Source organism: Pollicipes pollicipes, unplaced genomic scaffold (genome assembly GCF_011947565.3).
Source record: "Pollicipes pollicipes isolate AB1234 unplaced genomic scaffold, Ppol_2.1 Scaffold_6686;HRSCAF=7923_pilon_pilon_pilon, whole genome shotgun sequence".
In the NCBI taxonomy this organism is placed as follows: domain Eukaryota; kingdom Metazoa; phylum Arthropoda; class Thecostraca; order Pollicipedomorpha; family Pollicipedidae; genus Pollicipes; species Pollicipes pollicipes.
Window position 1 is genome coordinate 31,663,859 of NW_023596921.1, and position 21,068 is coordinate 31,684,926.

At 51.2% G+C, this 21,068-nt stretch overlaps 1 protein-coding gene across 1 annotated transcript; it reads left to right on the forward strand.

Moving 5' to 3' along the window:
* Positions 1–95: 95 nt before the first annotated feature.
* LOC119108184 (transcription factor RFX4) lies at positions 96–20,483 on the forward strand. The gene is made up of 12 exons (XM_037231761.1): positions 96–173; positions 550–732; positions 1,115–1,251; positions 2,399–2,441; positions 3,864–4,034; positions 4,661–4,810; positions 5,289–5,424; positions 6,666–6,932; positions 7,422–7,637; positions 11,551–11,685; positions 13,551–13,725; positions 19,124–20,483. Exons 1-11 carry the CDS (start codon positions 96–98, stop codon positions 13,709–13,711), a joined length of 1,677 nt encoding a protein of 558 aa, XP_037087656.1. The 3' UTR covers positions 13,712–13,725; positions 19,124–20,483.
* The last annotated feature ends 585 nt before the right edge of the window (positions 20,484–21,068 follow it).

Genomic DNA, 21,068 nt, shown 5'->3' on the forward strand with positions numbered 1-21,068 from the left:
CGCCGCTCGGCGGCGACGAGCCCGCACTACAGACGGGCTACGACGCCTGCTACCATGCTGCAACGGGACTTAGTCCGCCGCCAGGCCTGGCCCCAATGCTCTGTCAGGAGGCAGGGACCGAAGGTGAGCAGCGCACGGCCAGAGACAGCCGCGACTCCATCCGGCTATACTCGGTAGGCTCTGTCAGCTGGGCAGGACTTAGGCCTGGCGCATGTATGGCTCGGTTACAATTTCACCGCACTCATTCACCTTTACTCTTGCACCCCCGTGGCACCCAGTGCATCCACAGTACCTGCATGCATCAGCTATGCGTGACCTTAGGAGCCCCCTGGAAGGAGCCCTGTCGGAGCGAACCCAGTTGCCTGTGCATTAGACGCAACTAGTTCTGAAGTTTCACTGGACTATGTTTTTGAAAGTTGTTCCAAAGGCAAGGCACTCCTTTTGCGCCGCTGTAATGCTCTGACGCCTGCCGCCGGTGGCCCATCGCTGGCAGTCGGCGGGCACGCACCGGCAGCGTCGACAGCTGACTGCGCGACGGCGGCGCCCGAGCTGCGCCTGCAGCCACCGCCTCGGCTGCGCTCGCACAGCACCCCGCTGACACTACGCTGGCTGCGCGACAACTACGAGCTGCGCGAAGGCGTCTGCATCCCGCGCAGTGTGCTTTTCCAGCACTACACCGTCTGCTGCTACGAGAACGGCATGGTGCCTGTCAACGCCGCCAGCTTTGGCAAGGTAAAGCGGCAGCGGGTCATAGCTGGACGGATATATATATATATATATATATATATATATATATATATATATATATATATATATAAGCCATATGTGTGGAGTGACGTGTGACCCAAGGACACTAATAATTGAAATCCGCTTCCCACCATAGTGATTCGTCTTAAGCAACTCGCCACTTGCCGCGAGGACTGCCCCGCCAGGGCGCGTGGGTAAAAGCGACCCATCGTACAACAGAGCACTGCGGCACAGCCTATGGCCGACGGATATTGTGTTGATGCCGCGAAGGGCGTTCCGTTGCCCGTTCGGAGCAGCGGTCAACTAAGCGCGTGCTCCGGTTGGAGCAGCGGCGAGGACCTGACTGCGCCGGCTTCCGCCGCCACAGATTGTGCGCCAGGAGTACCCACGTCTCACGACACGACGGCTGGGCACGCGCGGTAAATCGCGCTACCACTACTACGGCCTTGCCGTCGCCTGCTCGTCACGCTTCTACAGTCCGCTGTACGCCAAACAACACGCCGGGTAAGCAGCAAGCACGGCTGGGCCTCCTGTAGCTTGCCGTGCCAGGGGCGCAGTCGTAGGAAGGGCTGGGGGGCTTCCTCCTTAGGCCCGGATTTTTCGCTTTTTTCGTCATAGATTGCTTCCGACAGAAAGGTAATGATATGTACCCGCCAAGTTCCGAGCCCTCCCTTAAGGACATCCTGGCTGCGCCCCTGTGCAGCGTGACAGCGACCGACAGATGCCGGTGAAAAATGTGAGAAATTGGAGTGCCCGACCGGGCATCCTCAAACTTGCCCGGCACAACAGATATTGGACGTCATGCCCCGTGTCAACGGGTACACCCGTGACCAGAACAGACAAGGAAATGCGCTCAGTAGCGCTGTGACGTTGATTTATGTCTTAAGGTAACGTTTAAGTCATCACGCGCCTCAACTTGCCCAGTCGACGTCGTTACTTAGCGTGAAGTAAGTTAGAATAGTGCTGCTCAACAGAGGCTTACTTTGTACATGAATTTTGCACGCGCAAATTCGTTTAGTACGAATATGCCAATTTGCATGTTACAATTATGTAGTAAAATGAAGATTATATAGCGGACTACGATATGCAATGCCACAATAACGGTATCCCTGATAACCAATGATGCATTCCGTCCCACTGCTGGAAAATGCAAGATAAGCGCGCGGATGCGCGTCACACATATTTTCATACGATTATCATACACACACAGTCTATCAAGTGCATGTAGCGTCTATTTGCGGGCAGACTTAAGGAAGGATTTGACTTGGAGAAATTGAGAGCATAAGCGATGATAAGCAGTCATAGAATTTGTTGGCGATGTATGCTATTGGACAAAGGGCATATCTGGTGCCTGGGATTTTTTGTTTACCGCCGTGCAAACTATTGAGGAAGAAAACAATAGTCCCCGAGGCGAACAAACGATTACTGATAAGCCTGGATGTCCTTTAATTCAAACAAACCATTAACACTTTGTTCCTTTCCATTGGAATAGCGCGGGCCTTCTTGTCTCCAAGAGTCGATAAACTTTATTATCCGGCGCCCGTCTGTAAATATGAATTAACATATTTCTATCACCATTATATGGTCTGTCCCCCACTGTTCCAGAGCAAGGCCACAGAGTGCCGCAATCCCACTTTCCATTTCTTTGCAGCATGAAGGTGAAAAAGAGATCGACGAAAACTTTCAGCGAGGAGGTAAGCATGAGTGTCATCTTTGTAGAGCGCGTGAGTGAACTGATATCCAAGAATGCATTCCAGTATTCGTCACGCTGTCCACCACCAGCCGTCTATAAACACAGGCATGAGTAACGCAGCCTTCCGATTCTTGAGCATGCAACAAATAAATGTACTTTCCGAGTTGAGAACATTATGTTTTTGCACCTTGCCGAAGCTCTAGATGATTCGATTCGTAATGTTAATGTCATCTCATATTACTACATTTAACTGCGACGAATATGGCACGTGTAGCTGTAGCATGCAGAAATGCGATGCTGTGCTGTAATACGTTAGATGCTATAATGTGCTGCGGTGCACCATGCGATGCACGCAGTGTTAGCACGCACTTAAGGATTCCGCCATACTTAATGTGACTGAGTCGTAAGTTTAAGTGCTTGGACTTACCCAATCCAGCACTTGGCTGTGATTCTTTTAAAGTCGCCCAAAATTTACGTTTCCAAGAAGCAGTTGTTCACTCGAACATGTCCCAAATGTTTGAAATGTTTCCAATTTTGTGCTTTGTCTTCCGCCCAGCGCTATCAACAAAACAATCCCATAATGAAAGTAGGCAGCACTACTGCGTACCACAGGGCTAGGACCGAGAACAAAACTTCTCAGAACTATTGACGCGTAAATAAAATCCATTCGGCAGGGATAAAGATACGGAACGAATATGGAAGTATGCTGTAGACTGGGCTAATCCCCCAATCATTTGCCATTTTGCCCTTGTTAGAAGCTTGCGTGACGGTACATTTTTAAGAAATGCGCAATGAAGGGGTAACGTTGTTATTCTATACGGTGGCTACCAATGACACTGAGAGTTCCTACCGTCTGCATTTGATATGTTAAACATTGCTTGAAGACAAATAAAAGTCGATTGACTTTCATCGCCTATGTTTACCGACCCCACTGCGGCCCACCCAACCTCCATAGTGCAGCTGTGGCCTTTATGGTGCAGTCATGGCCTCACTGGTGCGGTCGTGGTTTCCGCGGTATAGTCGTCTGTCTCCATGTGCACCATGGAGGGAGCCGTGGCCTCCATGGGGCAGTCGTGACCTCCATGGTGCAGTCATGGCCTCCACCGTGGAGTTGTGACCTCCATGGTGCATTCGTGGGCTCCATGGTGCAGTCGTGGCCTCCATGGTGCGGTCGTGGCCGCCATGGTGCAGTCGTGGCCTCCATGGTGCAGTTGTGGCCTCGATGGTGCAGTTGTGGCCTCGATGGTGCAGTTGTGGCCTCGATGGTGCAGTTGTGGCCTCTATGGTGCAATTGTGGCCTCGATGGCGCAGTTGTGGCCTCTATGGTGCAGTTGTGGCCCTCGATGGTGCAGTCGTGGCCTTTATGGTGCAGTCGTCAGCTGTGACTCGCGGGCTTAAGACCCTCGGCGTGGCCGTCCAACAGAAGCCGGCGCCGCGTCCAGCCCGGGTGGCGCTGCCCGAGTTCCCGTCGGTCAGCAGGATCGCCTGGCGCGAGCCGGCTGTGCAGCGGGCTACACTGCACCGCTTCCTCGTCATGTACCGTACCCACTGTCAGCGCCTGCTCGACCTGGTGGCTGCCGGCGACTACGGCGACGTAAGGGCGACTGCATATATAATAATAACACACGCAACGTCAGCGGGCTGTTGGAATGGCACACCAAAGTACATACACCACTCGATCGGAGGAAGCTCATAAAGCGGTCCTTGGTCTGACCTGCAAACATGCTGTTACTTAACGAGGCGTTAGCAGAAGCTGAGAGAGGGCTACAAATGAGCAACTGAATTTCATGAAGAGTTGCGTTTTCAAAAATCATGTTAATGTGATTAACTGCGTGCGGAACATCAACATGTTTAAAGCGTTTCCATGTGGTTCGTCATAACATGTAAACGTTACTACATCGCCATGAAGCGGACACGTTACTAACCAGCAGTGCCTTAGCTTTCTTACCCCGTCACTAACTCACCGCAGACGCCTATACATGTTTGCACCTAACCTGTAACTGAGCTACCAGGAGCACCAGCCCATAGAATTCGCAGTCCTGGCTCATCCGATGCAAGGCAACTGAGCCAGAGCAGGCACGGCTCGGCCGCGAAACACTGTCCTGCGGTGTCCTGCCCGAACCGCTGCCCTGTCAGCTGTCACACGGGCCTGTCCCCCCCCCCTCCCCACCCGCAGCCTCGCTGGCCGGCCTCTGACAGGCGCCTGCCTGCCCCGGGCAGGTGCAGGGCACGGTGACGCTCTTCTGGCAGGGCATGCCGCAGCACGTGCGCGGCCTGCTGCGTCACGACGCCATGGTGCAGGTGGTGGCCAGCTGCGACGGCATCCTGTACGACACGCTGACCGAGCTGCTGCTGCCGTCCGATAGTCAGGTCAGTCAGCCGGCAGAGCCGCGCTCTGCCCTCAGGCGTGGGGCCGACGCGTCAGGGAGGCGGGGATGCCCTCCAAGTACGGGACAGTGAGAGGAAGAGAGGTAGGGTTGGTGGTGGCTTAGTTGGGGCGAGTCTGGGACAGAGGAACGGAGGTCACCACTTTTTCACAGACGGGAAGGGGGGAGAGGGGCGACGAAGGAGGAGTAGAGGGAGTAGAGTAGATATTCACGTGGAAGAGGCGGCGCAACTCACTGAATCTGACTGCCCGAACGGCTGAGCCGGCATTTTAGTGTACCTACACCAGTCAGTGTGTAACAAAATCAGCGTGTACAAAGTGCGTGGAACAGCTGCTGACCCACGGGCTGCAGCGTGAGCTCCGGCGGTGTCCAAGATGTCGGGCTTCGCCAGTTCTGTGAGCGTGAGCCTTTGCTTTGTGCAGCGGGGATTGCAAGGTGTATCAGGCAGCACTGCGTTCCAGCCGTCGGTGGAGCGGTCTCTGGGAGCGGCCGCGTTCGGTCTGCAGCTGCACGGCTGGCTGGCCGCCTGTCTCGCGCACACTCCGTCCCAGCTGCAGCAGGCCAAACTGGACGGTGAGGTGTGGACGGCGCCCCAAGGTGTGAGCTCGCACCAGGGGACCACGCCGGCTGGTGGGCCCGCAGCGCCGCCTCTCGGCACGGCCGCGGCGCAGCACGTGTAGAAAAAACTAGGATGACAGCTTAACCCCCTTTGTTGGCGAGGAGGGGGTGATAACCGTAAACTTCTGGAGATCGCAGTGGACTAAATATTTATTTTAGAGAATTGGTATGCATGCAGTTGCAGAGAGATGGTATGTATGCACGTGGTTAAGCTAGAAAATAGTTTAACCTGTTTTATTTACATTGGCGTAGATTTTGCTCTGGCTAGATCATTTGGATGAAGGATTTAAACTTTGCCTACCATCGGGGCGTGAATGCACAAAACATACGTTCTGTTAGCTGCCGTGGGAAATGTTGAAGGTTTTTTATCCACTTGGCTGTATTCAGCTGACAATATTTAAAGCGCATTACCTCCAAAGCGAGGGTGCCGCGCTAGGCTGCAATGCTATTACTGAAAGCGTTTGTGCACAGCTGCGAAGGGACCGATCTACCGTGCTATACGGCCCCGGTCTGCATTATCTCCTCGCTATAGTGATAGTATCAATTTTGCTAACATCTATTCCGCATCAATGGATAAAATAGGCTATGTATATTGCAGAGCACCATGCATGAATGTCTTCTGTCACGATTCTTTCCCAATTCTCTTCACGCTCTTCAGTCTGAAGAGTCCTGCTGTTTGCTTAAGGCATTTTTCACCGCAAGCTCCTGGCACGGCCGACCGATAAACGTAACGTCGCTACACTTGGCGATTGGCTGACTGTCGTGATGATCCTGCTCTGTGGCTAGCAGACATTCATCATGCTGATCATCGTCGAGTCGTTCATTGATGGGAAGCAAAACACTAGCACCCCTATCTCTGGACCTTCATATGGCGCCCTGTATATCACGCCGCAAAATGCTCCCGCTATGCGATGGAATTGGTCGTCGGCCAGTCGGGTCCGTCCCTCTCCGACCACTTTCACTGATCATGTGCTATACAATGTGCAGTGTCGAGCATGCGACGCCGAGTCTGTCAGCTTTCTATACAGTGTCTGATAACCACCACGCCCGGTCCGGAGAGCCGCCACGCCCGGTCTGGAGAGCCACCACGCCCGGTCCGGAGAGCCGCCACGCCCGGTCCGGAGAGCCGCCACGCCCGGTCCGGAGAGCCACCACGCCCGGTCCGGAGATCCACCACGCCCGGTCGGCCTCACAGTCTGACGTGCGTGTGCTGCCCGCAGGCTGGGCGCAGGTGCTGCAGCGGGTGCCGGCGCCGTGTCAGGCGCAGGCTGACGTGCGTTCGCCGTCCGCAGGGTGCGCGGAGATGGCGCAGGTGCTGCAGCGGCTGCCGGCGCTGTGTCAGGCGCAGCACGCCTGTCTGTCCCTGCTGCGGGACGGGCCAACGCTGGCTCGCCTACAGGCGGACTGGCGAGCGGTCGACCTGTTCAAGGTGGTGCAGCTGGCGCTGGCCGAGGCACCGCACGCCGACTTCCACTGTCTCACCAACGGTGCGAGCTGGTCTGGTGACGCTGTGAACAGACCTGCGCTGCCTGATTGGCCAGGAGAGGCAGGGGTGTTTTTTGGGTGCTCAGGTGGCGTGGGGAGGCAATTATTACTGTCCTATTGGTCAGGCTGCTCGTAGGGCGGACCATAATCCCTGGGTGATCGCGCGGCAAGTCGGAACAGAGTTGTCCTGTCGGGATGGGCAAATTACATAAGCACTAGATCTACACTCGCTCACTTGTGGTACTTGTTTAGTTCGCGCGCACAAGCATGAGTTCCCGACTTTTCACCGACACAGCGGTATGCTCGGTATGCGGGGGATACATATACACTGCATGACCTACGCAGGATGTTTCAGACACGAATCCGTATCGCCTGATAAGTAAGATGTTTTGGGGAGTGTGCATTTAACCATTACAATCACGTCCTCGTCGACAATTCTCACCAAATTTGGCGATCTTCCCGCAACAAACCGCACACGTGATGCCTTTCAGCCGTGCTGGAGTTTGAGGGTCTCCTGCTGGGGTCTGCTGACCTCACGGCGCTCAGAGGGTTCATGGACAGGCTGCTCAAGTCGTTCCTCAGAAGTCGCGGCGGCTGCGTCAGCGCCGAGGCTGAGGACCCCGCCCAGCTCCAGCACACGGTCCACCGTGTCTACCTCACCTGGAGCACCTTCTGCGGCGAGCTGCTGCGCAGGATGTCTCACAGTGGTGAGTATAGCCACTCACTAGCTGCTGCGCAGGATGTCTCACAGTGGTGAGCATAGCCACTCACTAGCTGCTGCGCAGGATTTCTCACAATGGTGAGTATACCCACTAACCACCTGCTGCGCAGGACGTCTGACAGTGGTGAGTATAGCCACTCACCAGCTGCGGCACAGAATTACCCCGCAGGGTGCATAAAGTCAGATATTGCGCCCGATGCCTCGCGCTGTTGCATTCACTAGCTGGGGCGCGAGATGTTCCGCAATATGTGTATGACTTGGAGGTACGCAGATGTCCCGCAGCAGCGCGTATGACCAGCTGCGCGGCGAACATTGTCCCACGGTGCTGTGTATAACCAGCTGCACGGCGAACATTGTCCACGGTACTGTGTATAACCGGCTGCACGGCGAACATTGTCCCGCGGTGTTGTGTATAACCAGCTGCACCGCGAACAATGTCCCGCGGTGCTGTGTATAACCAGCTGCACGGCGAACATTGTCCCACGGTGTTGTGTATAACCAGCTGCACCGCGAACATTGTCCCACGGTGCTGTGTATAACCGGCTGCACGGTGAACATTGTCCCACGGCGCTGTGTATAACCAGCTGCACGGCGAACATTGTCCCACGGTACTGTGTATAACCGGCTGCACGGCGAACATTGTCCCACGGTGTTGTGTATAACCAGCTGCACGGCGAACATTGTCCCACGGTGTTGTGTATAACCAGCTGCACGGCGAACATTGTCCCACGGTGTTGTGTATAACCAGCTGCACGGCGAACATTGTCCCACGGTGTTGTGTATAACCGGCTGCACGGCGAACGTTGTCCCACGGTGCTGTGTATAACCAGCTGCACGGCGAACATTGTCCCACGGTACTGTGTATAACCAGCTGCACGGCGAACATTGTCCCACGGTGTTGTGTATAACCAGCTGCACGGCGAACATTGTCCCACGGTGCTGTGTATAACCAGCTGCACGGCGAACATTGTCCCACGGTGTTGTGTATAACCAGCTGCACGGCGAACATTGTCCCACGGTGTTGTGTATAACCAGCTGCACGGCGAACGTTGTCCCACGGTGCTGTGTATAACCAGCTGCACGGCGAACATTGTCCCACGGTACTGTGTATAACCAGCTGCACGGCGAACATTGCCCCACGGTGTTGTGTGTAACCAGCTGCACGGCGAACATTGTCCCACGGTACTGTGTATAACCAGCTGCACGGCGAACATTGTCCCACGGTGCTGTGTATAACCAGCTGCACGGCGAACATTGTCCCACGGTGCTGTGTATAACCAGCTGCACGGCGAACATTGTCCCACGGTGCTGTGTATAACCAGCTGCACGGCGAACATTGTCCCGCGGTACTGTGTATAACCAGCTGCACGGCGAACATTGTCCCACGGTGTTGTGTATAACCAGCTGCACCGCGAACATTGTCCCACGGTGCTGTGTATAACCAGTGACCGAGCAGGCTATCCTAGAGGGGTGCGTACGGCGGGCTTCCGAGCAGAACGTCACACAGCGGCGCGTACAGTTAGGCCCTGCGCTGGATGTGCCGGAAATGAGTGCGTGATGATGTTCAAGAGGCGGCCGGCACGGAGCAGGAACCACCCGATCATGATAAACAGAGCAATTTCCGGCGTTCTGGAAATACAACGACGAACTACTCACTACGTGCCACAGAATGACGCATTCATCTGATCACAAAATCTCGTAAAGTCGTCGCAGACCTGAAGAAATACGAACATTGCTAAGCTTAATTGCATCGAACGCACAAAGCAATCTATGGATCATTGCGCACGTTTATATTGCGACATTTGCATGGCGAAGACGCCAGTTTTGCAGTTGACTCATCTAAGCCAGCTTCTAACGGAGCAGATGCGTCAGTCTTCGGTGTCTTGGAGGGACTTCCATTCTTTGTCGAATAGGCTTGAGTACGAAAATCGTGGGAGTCGTGAATGCGCTCAGATATTTGGGTGCATGACGTGGCTCCGACCTGCGCATCGGTGCTAACTCACCCATGTTCACTTGCGGTGCGCATGCGCACTTGCAAATATGCACATTTGATGATCCATGTATGTACTTATCCACCTGACGTTTCAATCTCAGAACGCCGAAAATTGCCTCGCGTATCCTGACAGGGGTTCATGCTCCGTGTCTAAACCCACACATACCCACCCGAATATCTTTGTGTGAAAGTGAGCATCACGTACTAAAAGCAAATTACTTGCACCTTTCAGATTGCTTTGACGAGGTGGTGCTTACTAGCATTCACGCCGACCAGGCCAGCAATTTTGTTCATAAAATACTCCGTCCGGTAGCCGGTTGAATATCCTTTGCTCGGGTGCGGGTGGGGTCAGTTTCCCCCCTGAGATCTCAAAAAGTAAGATAGTTAGAAACACCAAATTCACTGAGTTTATTGGTTTTTACGTAAGGTCACTTGTGTCCAAATTCTAGGTTGCTAAGTTATGATCTTAGGGTCAAATAAGATCAAACAAGATCAGACTCTGGCTTGGCATCTCAGGTGCCTTCAGACCTCCTCATGCCACCGTTGTGAAGACAAATACCTGTTGTAATCAAAAGGTTGATTATATTCAATTAAGGTCAGTGACCTTGCTTAACCTAAACGAGGTCAAGATGACTAAGTACGTTCGAGATTGTTCCCATTTTCGCCATTCGAATAAGCGTCAGGGATTACGCTAGAAGATGTCTTCTTAAAAAAAATGTTGTCCTAGGTCACTTTAGGTCAGTAACTTATTCTGACCCGTAAAAAGTGCATGGAAAATGTCTGCTGTGGTCCCTGTCATTACTAAATTCGAAATGAGCGCCAGAAACTACCCCGTAAATCAAGCTCTCGAGTAAAAAAGCAGGGTAGTGTTGACCACGGTCTGATCTTCACACCTGACTGAAGGCCAATGCAGTTGGATTGTTATTGTAAATTCAATTGGTTTACTGCCTAAGAAGCTATCCCAGATATGCATGGCTTCGTCTAGCACTCCGTTGTTGCAATACATCAACGATCCCCTAGAAATGCCCTTTGCTGACAGCCATGACCTGACTTTGACCTGCCATAGGTCAGCGACCTTACTCGGTGCATCTAATTTTTTCATCAAACGATCTGCTGTACAATTATGTTCAGCTATGCAGAGTTGGACACGGCTATACCGCGTGGTTCGGAAATTATTTTGGAAAGAGGGGGTAATCGAATATTTCCAAACCCAGTGCGTGTTAATGGCTACAATGCAAGCGGAACAGAAAAGACTCAAAATGTTCCACCTGATTCAACAAGGCTACAGGCATCGGGACTGACTTCCCGCCACCAAGACCACAGGCATTGGGACTGACTTCCCGCCACCAAACCACAGACATCGGGACTGACTTCCCACCTCCTGACTTTTCTCCTGCTTCCCGCTGTGCACCAAATATTTCCAGCCGTCACCCGCAGATATGGACTCAATTAGGACAGCTGGCAGGTGACATGCAGCGTACGGTGGCGTGCCTCAGGTGCTGGCCATACCAAGTGCACGTGGTCCGTACCCTGCACATCTGCCCCCCTTCCCAACCTCAGGCGTTCGGTGGTGTGCCTCAGGTGCTGGCCGTACCCTGCACATCTGCCCCCCTTCCCGACCTCAGGCGTGCGGTGGTGTGCCTCAGGTGCCGGCCGTACCCTGCACATCTGCCCCCCTTCCCGACCTCAGGCGTGCGGTGGTGTGCCTCAGGTGCTGGCCGTACCCTGCACATCTGCCCCCCTTCCCGACCTCAGGCGTGCGGTGGTGTGCCTCAGGTGCCGGCCGTACCCTGCACATCTGCCCCCCTTCCCGACCTCAGGCGTGCGGTGGTGTGCCTCAGGTGCCGGCCGCACCCTGCACATCTGCCCCCCTTCCCGACCTCAGGCGTGCGGTGGTGTGCCTCAGGTGCCGGCCATACCCTGCACGCCTGGCTGACGCAGTACGCCCAGTATCGGCTGCACGTGCTGTGCCTTCAGAGAGGTGCCGCCGGCCGGCTGGCCGCCCTCAACTCTTCGGACCAGAGCACCAGCGACGGCAGCTGTGAGCAGGCGCTACGCCGCGCCGGTCCGGCCCTATGTGGGGGTGGTGGGACCGCACAGCGAGGGTGGGATGTTTGGGTGCTATGGGCTTGGAGTGTGGACAGGTCCGCATGGATTTTGTTACCTTCGTTGAGTCCATGAAAGAATTTGTGGGAAGGAATGATAACTGATGTACGTTCTTAACGCGTTCCAAGGCAAATCGTGTGTCTCGAACCACTCACTGTTGCCCATTACACAAACACGGTTTCGTGAAATGTCAGAACAACCTTTTGATCGTCTGATAAAAAAAATATTCCGAATGGTATGCATGGGTGGCTTCGGATTCAGAGTACCTGCTAAGCGTAGCTCGTTGCGTGTACCCCGAACCCACCACCAGTCGTGCTGTCCAGTTCAACAGAAAACTTCGCCTCCGCCCTTTCGCCAGACAGGAACGCGGAGGGTTTTACGTGCCGCACAATGCTGCGACACGGCCGCCTCGGGTCTGGGCTGACCCTCGTTGGCCAGTTGCCAGCTGACCTTTCCATTTCAGTCGTGTCAGACAATGCGCCCACTCTGGGACTCGTACCCAGTGCCACTGGATTACGAGTCCAGCACCTTTGCCCTAGACCGCAGAGGCGGCAAATGGATTCTGATAAATTACCGGTTTGAAGAGGCTGGTCATAACGCCTTTTGTTTTGTTTTCCGTGTTCTAAAACAACTAACAAATTGTGATCCTAAGAGCATCTGACCAATCCCAACAACCCAGTGGTACGAATGGCCACTCTGCATTGTCTTCGGCCATGCGGTCTCCCGAAGAAAGGACGGGTAAACGTATTTCTCAAATAACTTTCGAAAATACTCATGTGGGCTACCAGATCTCTAAAGCCCGTCGGCTGATCATTTGGATATCTTCTACGTAACTGCCATCGACATTGCGTCAAGTCATAGAATCATCAGTAACAACTTACAGTACAGTTTTACTACTACAGGTGGTGCTTCACATTTCCCTCCCTCATTTTGAACTGTTTTAAATCATTCATCGACAAAACCTGCTGTTCGCCAGTCAGAGTCGGTCGTGCCATGCCAAGCCGCACCCTTTGCGATCATAAAAAGGTCACGTGAGGTCATCTGATAACTGGCCAACTAAACCGATCCCTAACGCCCATTTGCGACCAACAAGTCGGTATAACTGACACGCCTCAAGGCCTACGGCTAACTGCTGTAGCCCATGGAGGCTGGACGAGCAGCAAGAATGTCCAACAAGATGACTTGATCTTCACCTGCGTCAACCCGATCTGACCTGAGCCTAATCTTCGCATTTGCTGTCATTTATGGCGTGATTCTTGAGTGCAAATATAAGCGCTTTAGAGGGACAGATGCAAAGCTAACGAGCGCTAGATAATCCTGGAGGCCTCGGGGATTTTGGTTGTTCTGAAGAAATTTTACACGATCTACGACGTCACCGGACGAGCGACTCGCGTCAGCTCGATACTTCTTGGGCGAGCATGAACAAAGTTGCCGATTGCTGCTTGAGGTTTTTCCGATCTGTCAATAAGATTTTGAGATGGCATTGATGACTTTTAACCCCCCAAGTCATACTCCGAGCAGTGTCTGGTTCAACTCCCGAAAGGCCATAAAAGCCGTCGCTGAGAATCATGGCTTACCTTACACTTCGGTAGTGTCTACAGACAGTTTTTCTGAGCATCAGTTAGGACTTAAACGACACCATTTTCTCATGCTGCTTGCCCCTGCCCCTCCCCCTCCACCTCTTTCAGGTGCTGTGACATGGTTAGATTCTTCGTGGGTTGGGCTCGATTAATTCATTTTACACTACGAAGAGTGCTCTCAATTTCTCCAGCGCTCTAACCAGCCCTCGATGTCTTTCAGACGTTGACAGCGAGGACAGCACACAGAGGTCACCAGCTGGAGAGATGCTCAGCGACTATTTGAGTCCTGCAGGCGAGGACGTCAAGCATATGCCACCGCCCGATGCAGCACTGATGGATAATGAGTGGCCGATATTCAAGCCATGCGGCACGCTGTCTTAATAGCACACTGAGCGGTAATGGTCTTGATTTGACTTCTTATACCCTATTTCACGTTTTTTCTGTTTTCTGTCCTGAGTTTTGCATCTGGCTAGGTCATCGTCGGGTGATATACAGTATAATGAATGATGCGTTATGTGAAGTTTGCTAAACGTAAAGCGGCTTAATTACGCAGGCTTAAGCCGTTCTTCATAACGGTAGGTGTCTTCACCGTGACATCTAGTTTAATCAAACTTGGCCATGTTTTCCTACGACTTGGCATCAGCGACATCTTTTCCCTGAGCAGCTGCTTAGCTCCCACGCTTCGACTACTTCGTGTTGGCATCTCTATGCCGCAATCATTGAGATACAACCAAGGAATACATAATAAAACAGACGCGTTCCCTAATGATGCACTGCAAACTTTCTTAGCAGTGCATGAACAATACCCTATCAACCGTCGGTATTCTATTTTGAACTCTTGGCTTCTCATTTTACCTGAAATGACATAGTCTATAACCAGAATAAATCTGGAAGAACAGTGATGACATATTTTGCTACGTCTTGTTTTGAAACGGAAGTTATCCTTTGTGAGAGTCGGCTTTTGGCCGGAAAGTCGTCAGACGTGAACTAAGCAAGCATTCAATGACCAGTTGAAAGAATGCTCTGTCATGCAGTCTTGTAGTTGAGGTTTCTGCACGTCAAATGCGTAAACGGTATCCACGATTCGAACAATGATTTTCTAGAGTTAGGTGCCATACTTACGCGTGACTCCTGATTACGCATAGACACAGAAACTATGCTTATTGATGCCACGGTTGTTTTATTGTTCACTTGACTCACAACTGTTCCTATGACTCGCATTTTTTGTGAAACACGTGATACTCAGTCGTGTACATGTACATGATGTGAGGGCAAAATAGGACCAGTTCGATTGCGTCTTATTGCTTTTACTTTGTACCTCGAATGAAAATGTTCGACGCCAAATGCATGACCTAGCGCTTCTCTTGCCTCCTGGAAACGTGACGTGACAACTTCCAGTAGCACAAACTGGATGCACATAGTGACATTCTTGCTCGTCAATGGTGTTGCATTCAACGAGTCAATTCTGCTAAACGTCCCAAACAGCTAACGTGTAGACTGTTGGGGAAATGCATCTAAACATGGGGACAATCGCTCCCAGTTTTGCAAACACCATTCTACCTGGCATGAAATGCCTGCAGGTTGGCCACTTACCATGGCGGACCAGCCGGGAAGCTGTCCACATTGGTATCTTACACTGCAATGTTAGATTGCTCATGGACTGATGTTTTCAATATACCAGACACCATAAGTGATTCTAAAACAGGAATATTTTTGGAACACCGTGTCTTCTTATCTTTAAAACCTAATAAGTACGATAGTGATGGCAAAAGTCGGTCCAGTGCTATTCTGTCACGCTGATTTCACGGATGCTAATGTGACAATGGGTTGCAGGGAATTGGGTGGAAGGTCGGTCAGGGTGACGACAGTTAGGTCAGATTAGATTAGGTCAGGTAAAGTTAGGTTATGTCGGTCAGGCCAGGTTAGGTTAGGTTAGGTTAGCTTAGGTCAGGTTAGGTTAGGTTAAGCTAGGTTAGGTTAAGCTAGGTTAGGTTAGGCTAGGTTAGGTCAGATTAGGCTAGGTTAGGTTAGGTTAGGTCAGGTCAGGTCAGGTTCAATTCTGTTTATTTTCCCACTCCTCCTAAAATGCCGTTTCCGCGGAGGAACTGCAGGCAGATTGCACCATCGTAACAATCGGGCCAGCGGGTCGGGAGTGTTGTGTCTCTGGAGTGTTTGGAAATAACCTACAGTAATTATTAAAGTTTGAAAGTAAGAGTGTAGATGTACCTGCGTTATGACTATCTACAACATTTATCTTCTTAAAAAGACGATTTATGTACAACGCTTTTTTGCAACATGCAATACCTAAGTATGCCTATATTGCTAATGGTTCTGATCGCCCGTTTAAAACCAAATACTCCCACCGATTTGTGGGGTGCTCGCTGTCAAATTGATGCATTGGTGTTGAAAAATAAGTCTTAACACGCGCTTGGGCGGGAGTTAAATTACCCCCCGGATGTTTTTCCAGAATGGTTTCCGAACGGCGCGGCGAAACCGCGTCACATTTTGCATGGCTGTAGAAAATTGAAGAGCGGATCGTTAAGCATAACAATTTAGATGTACCTTGTAAGGTTGCTGACCTATGGCAGGTCAAAGACAGGCCATGGTTTCGGCGAAGGCAATTTCTAGGGAATCGTTCATTCTGATGCGACAATGGAGTCTTAGACGAAGCCACATCTGTGAGATGCTTGCTTAAGCAACACAAATACTGAATGAGCAAATTACGTTGACCTAAGTTCAGGTATGAAGGTTAGACCAAGGTCAAAACAAACCTGTTTTATTGCTCTAGGGCTTGCTGTATGGGATTGTTGCTGGTGCTCCTTTCGAATTTACTGAGAGCAAAAAATGCATCACACATCTCCCATGGCCTTTTTAGAGGTGAGAAAAGGTCATTGGCCTGAAATGACCCAGGTCAACATTTGTTTTTAGAAACGTATTGCCAAGCGTTATCTTTGTCGCCTATTCAAGTGCAAAACTCAGCGAAGCCTTGTATGACTTTGGTCACCATGACCTTCATAAGTTCAAATAAGGTCACTGAACTTAAATGAGCATGTGAGCTTTTGCCTAGAAGCAATTATCTAGGTTCTGGGACACTTTGGAGACCAATCTGGAATTTCTTCTTTTTGACCTTATTTGACCAGAAGGTCAAAAAAGACCTAGAAACTTAAAACGTCGACCTAAGTGAGCTCACGCACACCCTGTGAATTAGCCAACACACCCTGTGAATTTGGTGTCTCTAGCTTTCTTAGTTCCCGAGATCTCGGTGGGGAAGGGGGTGAAATTGCCCCCCCCCCCCCCACCCGAGCGAAGGGTATCCAGTGGGCCACACAGGCACGTGTTAACATGGTTGTCTCATCAGGAGGCTAAACAAATTACGCGTCGTCCATGGACTGATTGGATACAACCTCCACGACCAGGTTGTCGCGGAGAGTAGTAAGGGAACGGAATAGCGTTCGTACAATCAGAAACAATCGGTGTACTTGTTTTGGACCAGATTCCCAAAACCTTAGGGCCCAAGAGGTGGATGCGCACCCGCTTAAAACAGCGAGTTTATTCGTTCGTGTGCGCGGCGCGTTTAGTCTTTTTTTGTTGTCTTTTCAGGGCATGTGTACATTCCATGCCTAGGAAACTAGTGGAGATAAGATAGCGGGCACTCGAACTGTTCGTGTTTATGATGCATTTTCCCAACAGCGCACACATGAGCTGTTTTGGGCTTGTAGCACGACTGGCTTATTGTTGGATCTAACGACGTTCATTACAAGACGATCACTTTTTGGTAGCTCATCTAACGCAGTTCTCTGCTTACCATATTTGATGGTAGGGCATGGCCGCACGTTCTAAACACGGCGTTTCCGGTCACAAATAAAGCGAATTGGAAACGACGTATCGCCATTTTCCCCAAGTCACGTACGCCATTGTCACCATTGGTTCACAGCCAGGACGTTGGGCGCCACAGACGTGGTCGCGTAAAAAAATAACCCTTATTGCCCTGGTAAGGTGTGGGGAGGTCACTGCGACCCCTCCCGAGATCGGTATGGGATATCTATCCAGTATGTGGGGTAATCGCGCCCACATTCGCGGTAGGTTATGAGGCATCCATTGCATGTGTTTTGACACCCTAGATGCGTTCCTGCCTCTTCCGGTTCGGAGCAGCGGCGATTTTTGAGGAACACTGCTCGGCGATCTACGGCCGGCAGGGGGCGACGGTCGGCAACAGATGACGTCCGGGCTGCCTTTGTTACATTTAGGGAGATTTATATCATCTTATGCTTATAACACACACAAATGTACATCGTTGTGCTCGGAATTAAACAAGGATTAAGTCTATTTAGATTTGTGTCACCTTGAGGCATGGACTCTTATGTACGATGCTATAAAGCCAAGGTGTGATTTTCTGGAAAATTTGACCTCTGACCTAACATAACGGGGTCAATTTTAAATTTAACAGCGTAACAACTAATACCAATCGCGATATCTAGTGACGAACAATACACTGATGTTTCCTGCTCGGCTCTATTCTCATTAGCTTGGAAACACCAGTGGGCTCGCATCGACCGCCTATCAATTCACGTTATGGAAAAGGACGAATCTGACCAACGGTTGAAAACGTGGCAGCTTCCAAGCGTACTTCCACATCCACATGTACGGCTTCCACAAGTAATACTCTTGAACTTGTGCCTAACTGGTAGCACTGCGTAAATATGTCCCTTTATCCTAACTTAATTATGGCCTGAGGTCTCGACTATCACGCTAGCGTATTTGGTGAGTTGGGCGCGAACATCGTGTGATAGAGCATTTTTGTAACGGTATTTGCAGATTGTTGACTTGGAAGTTGTTATATTGAGATAACGATAAAAAAAAATGCCAGGAGGTACTGGTTAAACGATGAAATTGTGCTAAATAACAAATGCGTTGAAGATCCTCAATTTTTTTAGTTGTGCACATCTTCAAGGGTGTTCTAGTGCTCTGTCACACACTATTTTATTACTATTTCATGTTTTCCATTCACAACACAATGCGGGAACAGTTTTACCAATACTTGATTTCTGCAGATACGTTCGGGCCTGCACCTGCGCAACAACACACGAAATGATACGCAGACCGCATGCTGGGTAAATGCAAATGTAGACCAAGCCCTTGTAATGTCACTCTTGAATGTGAGCACGGCTCGTAATATTGAGTACCGTCAACATAATCGTGCTTTAGCAATACAGGTTCGGTTAACCAGCACCTTCTGGTGTATTGATGGTCGTTGACTCTGCATAATAATCTTGAACTCATAATGCCTAAAAACATTAAGAGTTGAAGGCATTTCCTTCTTATATATTAACCTACCTCATGACACAAACCAACGTCATCAGGGCTCTTCATCTTAAGAGTACTCTTGACGTATTTTTTACTAGCGTACAAGCGTTTACGAACCACATATCTTCACTTCATGACACGATGCAGGAACACTTCCGCCGCAAACTATTTTCTGCAGATGCGTTGGGGCTTGTACAGTGCAACCGCATATGAAAAATGCAGGAACTGTATGTCGATTAACTGCAAATGCAGACCATACCCTCATGGTATCCCCTATTCGTCCGTCTGCACCAGCCATCATTGAAGACACTTACAAAATGCCCATAAACATAAGTATTGATGCAATGCTGAGGCGGGCACACAATCTAAAAACTGAAGCACTGCTTGCAGCTTCGTTGACAGTGCGTGATGAAACTCGTTGTTGATGATAAAACTCGACGCTGCGTTGTGCTCAAATTTGACTGATCTTTATCTTTTTACTGTCGCCAGTTTCACGCTGCCTGGATTGTTAGTGCGACGACTCCAGCAACCCCGGACTAATATTTCAAGAAACACATCTGCCGGTGTGCGCGGGGTCTGGCACGCCACCGCACCCATGGGAAAGAGCGCCCACCCGCCGCCACCGCGGAGCACCATCCCAGCTGACTGCTGGTGGGCTTCAGAGAACAGGGTGATAGTGTGGCGGATGTCAGAGAACGGAGTGATGGTGCGACGGTTCTCAGAGAACGGAGTGATGGTGCGGCGGTTCTCAGAGAGCGGAGTGATGGTGTGGCGGTTCTCAGAGAAAGGAGTGATGGTGTAACTGTTCTCAGAGAACGGAGTGATGGTGTGACGATTCTCAGAGAACGGAGTGATGGTGTGGCGGTTCTCAGAGAACGGAGTGATGGTGTGGCGGTTCTCAGAAAACGGAGTGATGGTGTGACTGCTTTCAGAGAACGGAGTGATGGTGTGGCGGATCTCCGAGAGCGGAGTGATAGTGCGTGGTGAAACGTAAATTATCAGCCTACAGCGGCATGAGCGATTCGCTAACCAAGATGACCTGTGCCAGATTGCCGATGCTCGTAATCCGTCGGTCAGTGTAGACCCGTCACAAGCGCGGACGTGTTCGCTGAGACAGAGGCGAAATCTCCCGGCAAACTCGAGGGAAAGCGCTGAGCGTTGAGAGAATGCCGCGGCTTCCGTCATAGCTTCTTTGCTGGAGAAACTTCCTGAACATTGATGACCCGTTGCTTTTATGACGCATTGTATGCAGCTCATGATGTGTAACGTGAACAGCTTTGGTTCAATGAGACTGCAGCTCTCTCTCCTCATAGGTCAAGTTACCGTATTTGCAAGTATTTGACTCATATTCGCTGGTATTCGGACGGTAAAGTTATACCAGCAAGGTCATATCTGAGCTCACTGGCAGCATTTCAACTTGTGTAAGCTACTACAAGAGCTCTCGTCGTACCAGGATCACTTAACCGCACAATAAGATTTGGTACCAGGCGGCCAGCAAATCAGCTGAGCTATGAACGCAATGAAGTCCTGCAGTCTCCACCGTAGCTGTGTGTTCTATGCTTAGCTGCCTAAGGCAGTGTCACTCGATTCGAATTTCGGATCATACACAACCACTTAACCCTATGGGGACATATATGGAGGCCAGCTTGCAGCCAAAGCGGCACGGGGTCAGCTGCAATGTGAGGATGCCGTGCTATTTTATTAAGTGGCTTGAACAACCCATCTCAGCTGTGATTTTTAGTTTCACGACAGGAAAAACTGCACCAGATTTACAGCTGCGTTTCTTCGAGCGTTTGACCGTTTACGGTCGACGTATGGCAGATTCTGCCCTAAGTCGTCCGTGCACACTGTTGGCAATATATTTTTTTCTGGCCGTCTTTGTTTATAGGAGCGCATGCACACTCCCGTTGTCTGCGGTCACAGCATGAGGACGGCGACAGCGCTGATTTGGCTGCAGTCAGCCATGGGCGAAGCCATTGGGGGAATGGAGGAGGGGGGGGGGGGGGGGGGGGGGGGGGGTACTCCCCGACAATTTTAGGTATCCCGACTTTTGTCTCCCTTCGTCCATTTCGCGCGTGGAATGCATGCTTTTGAATTTTCCCGTTCCAAAATACACTTTTCGGGTCAGGTTTCCCCCAAGATTCCGCACCTCTAATCCAAATAAATCCCCCCCCCCATCTCAGAGATGTGGCTATGCCCATGCAGTGAACAACCACTGTCCGTATTGACATCGGCCGCCGGCCTGCTGATGCTCTCTGTCAGTATCGAACATCGGCCACCGGCCTGCTGATGCATTGATGCAGTGTCGGTATCGAACATCGGCCGCCGGCCTGCTGATGCATTGATACACTGTCGGTATCGAACATCGGCCGCCGGCCTGCTGATGCACTGTCAGTATCGAACATCGGCCACCGGCCTGCTAATGCACTGATGC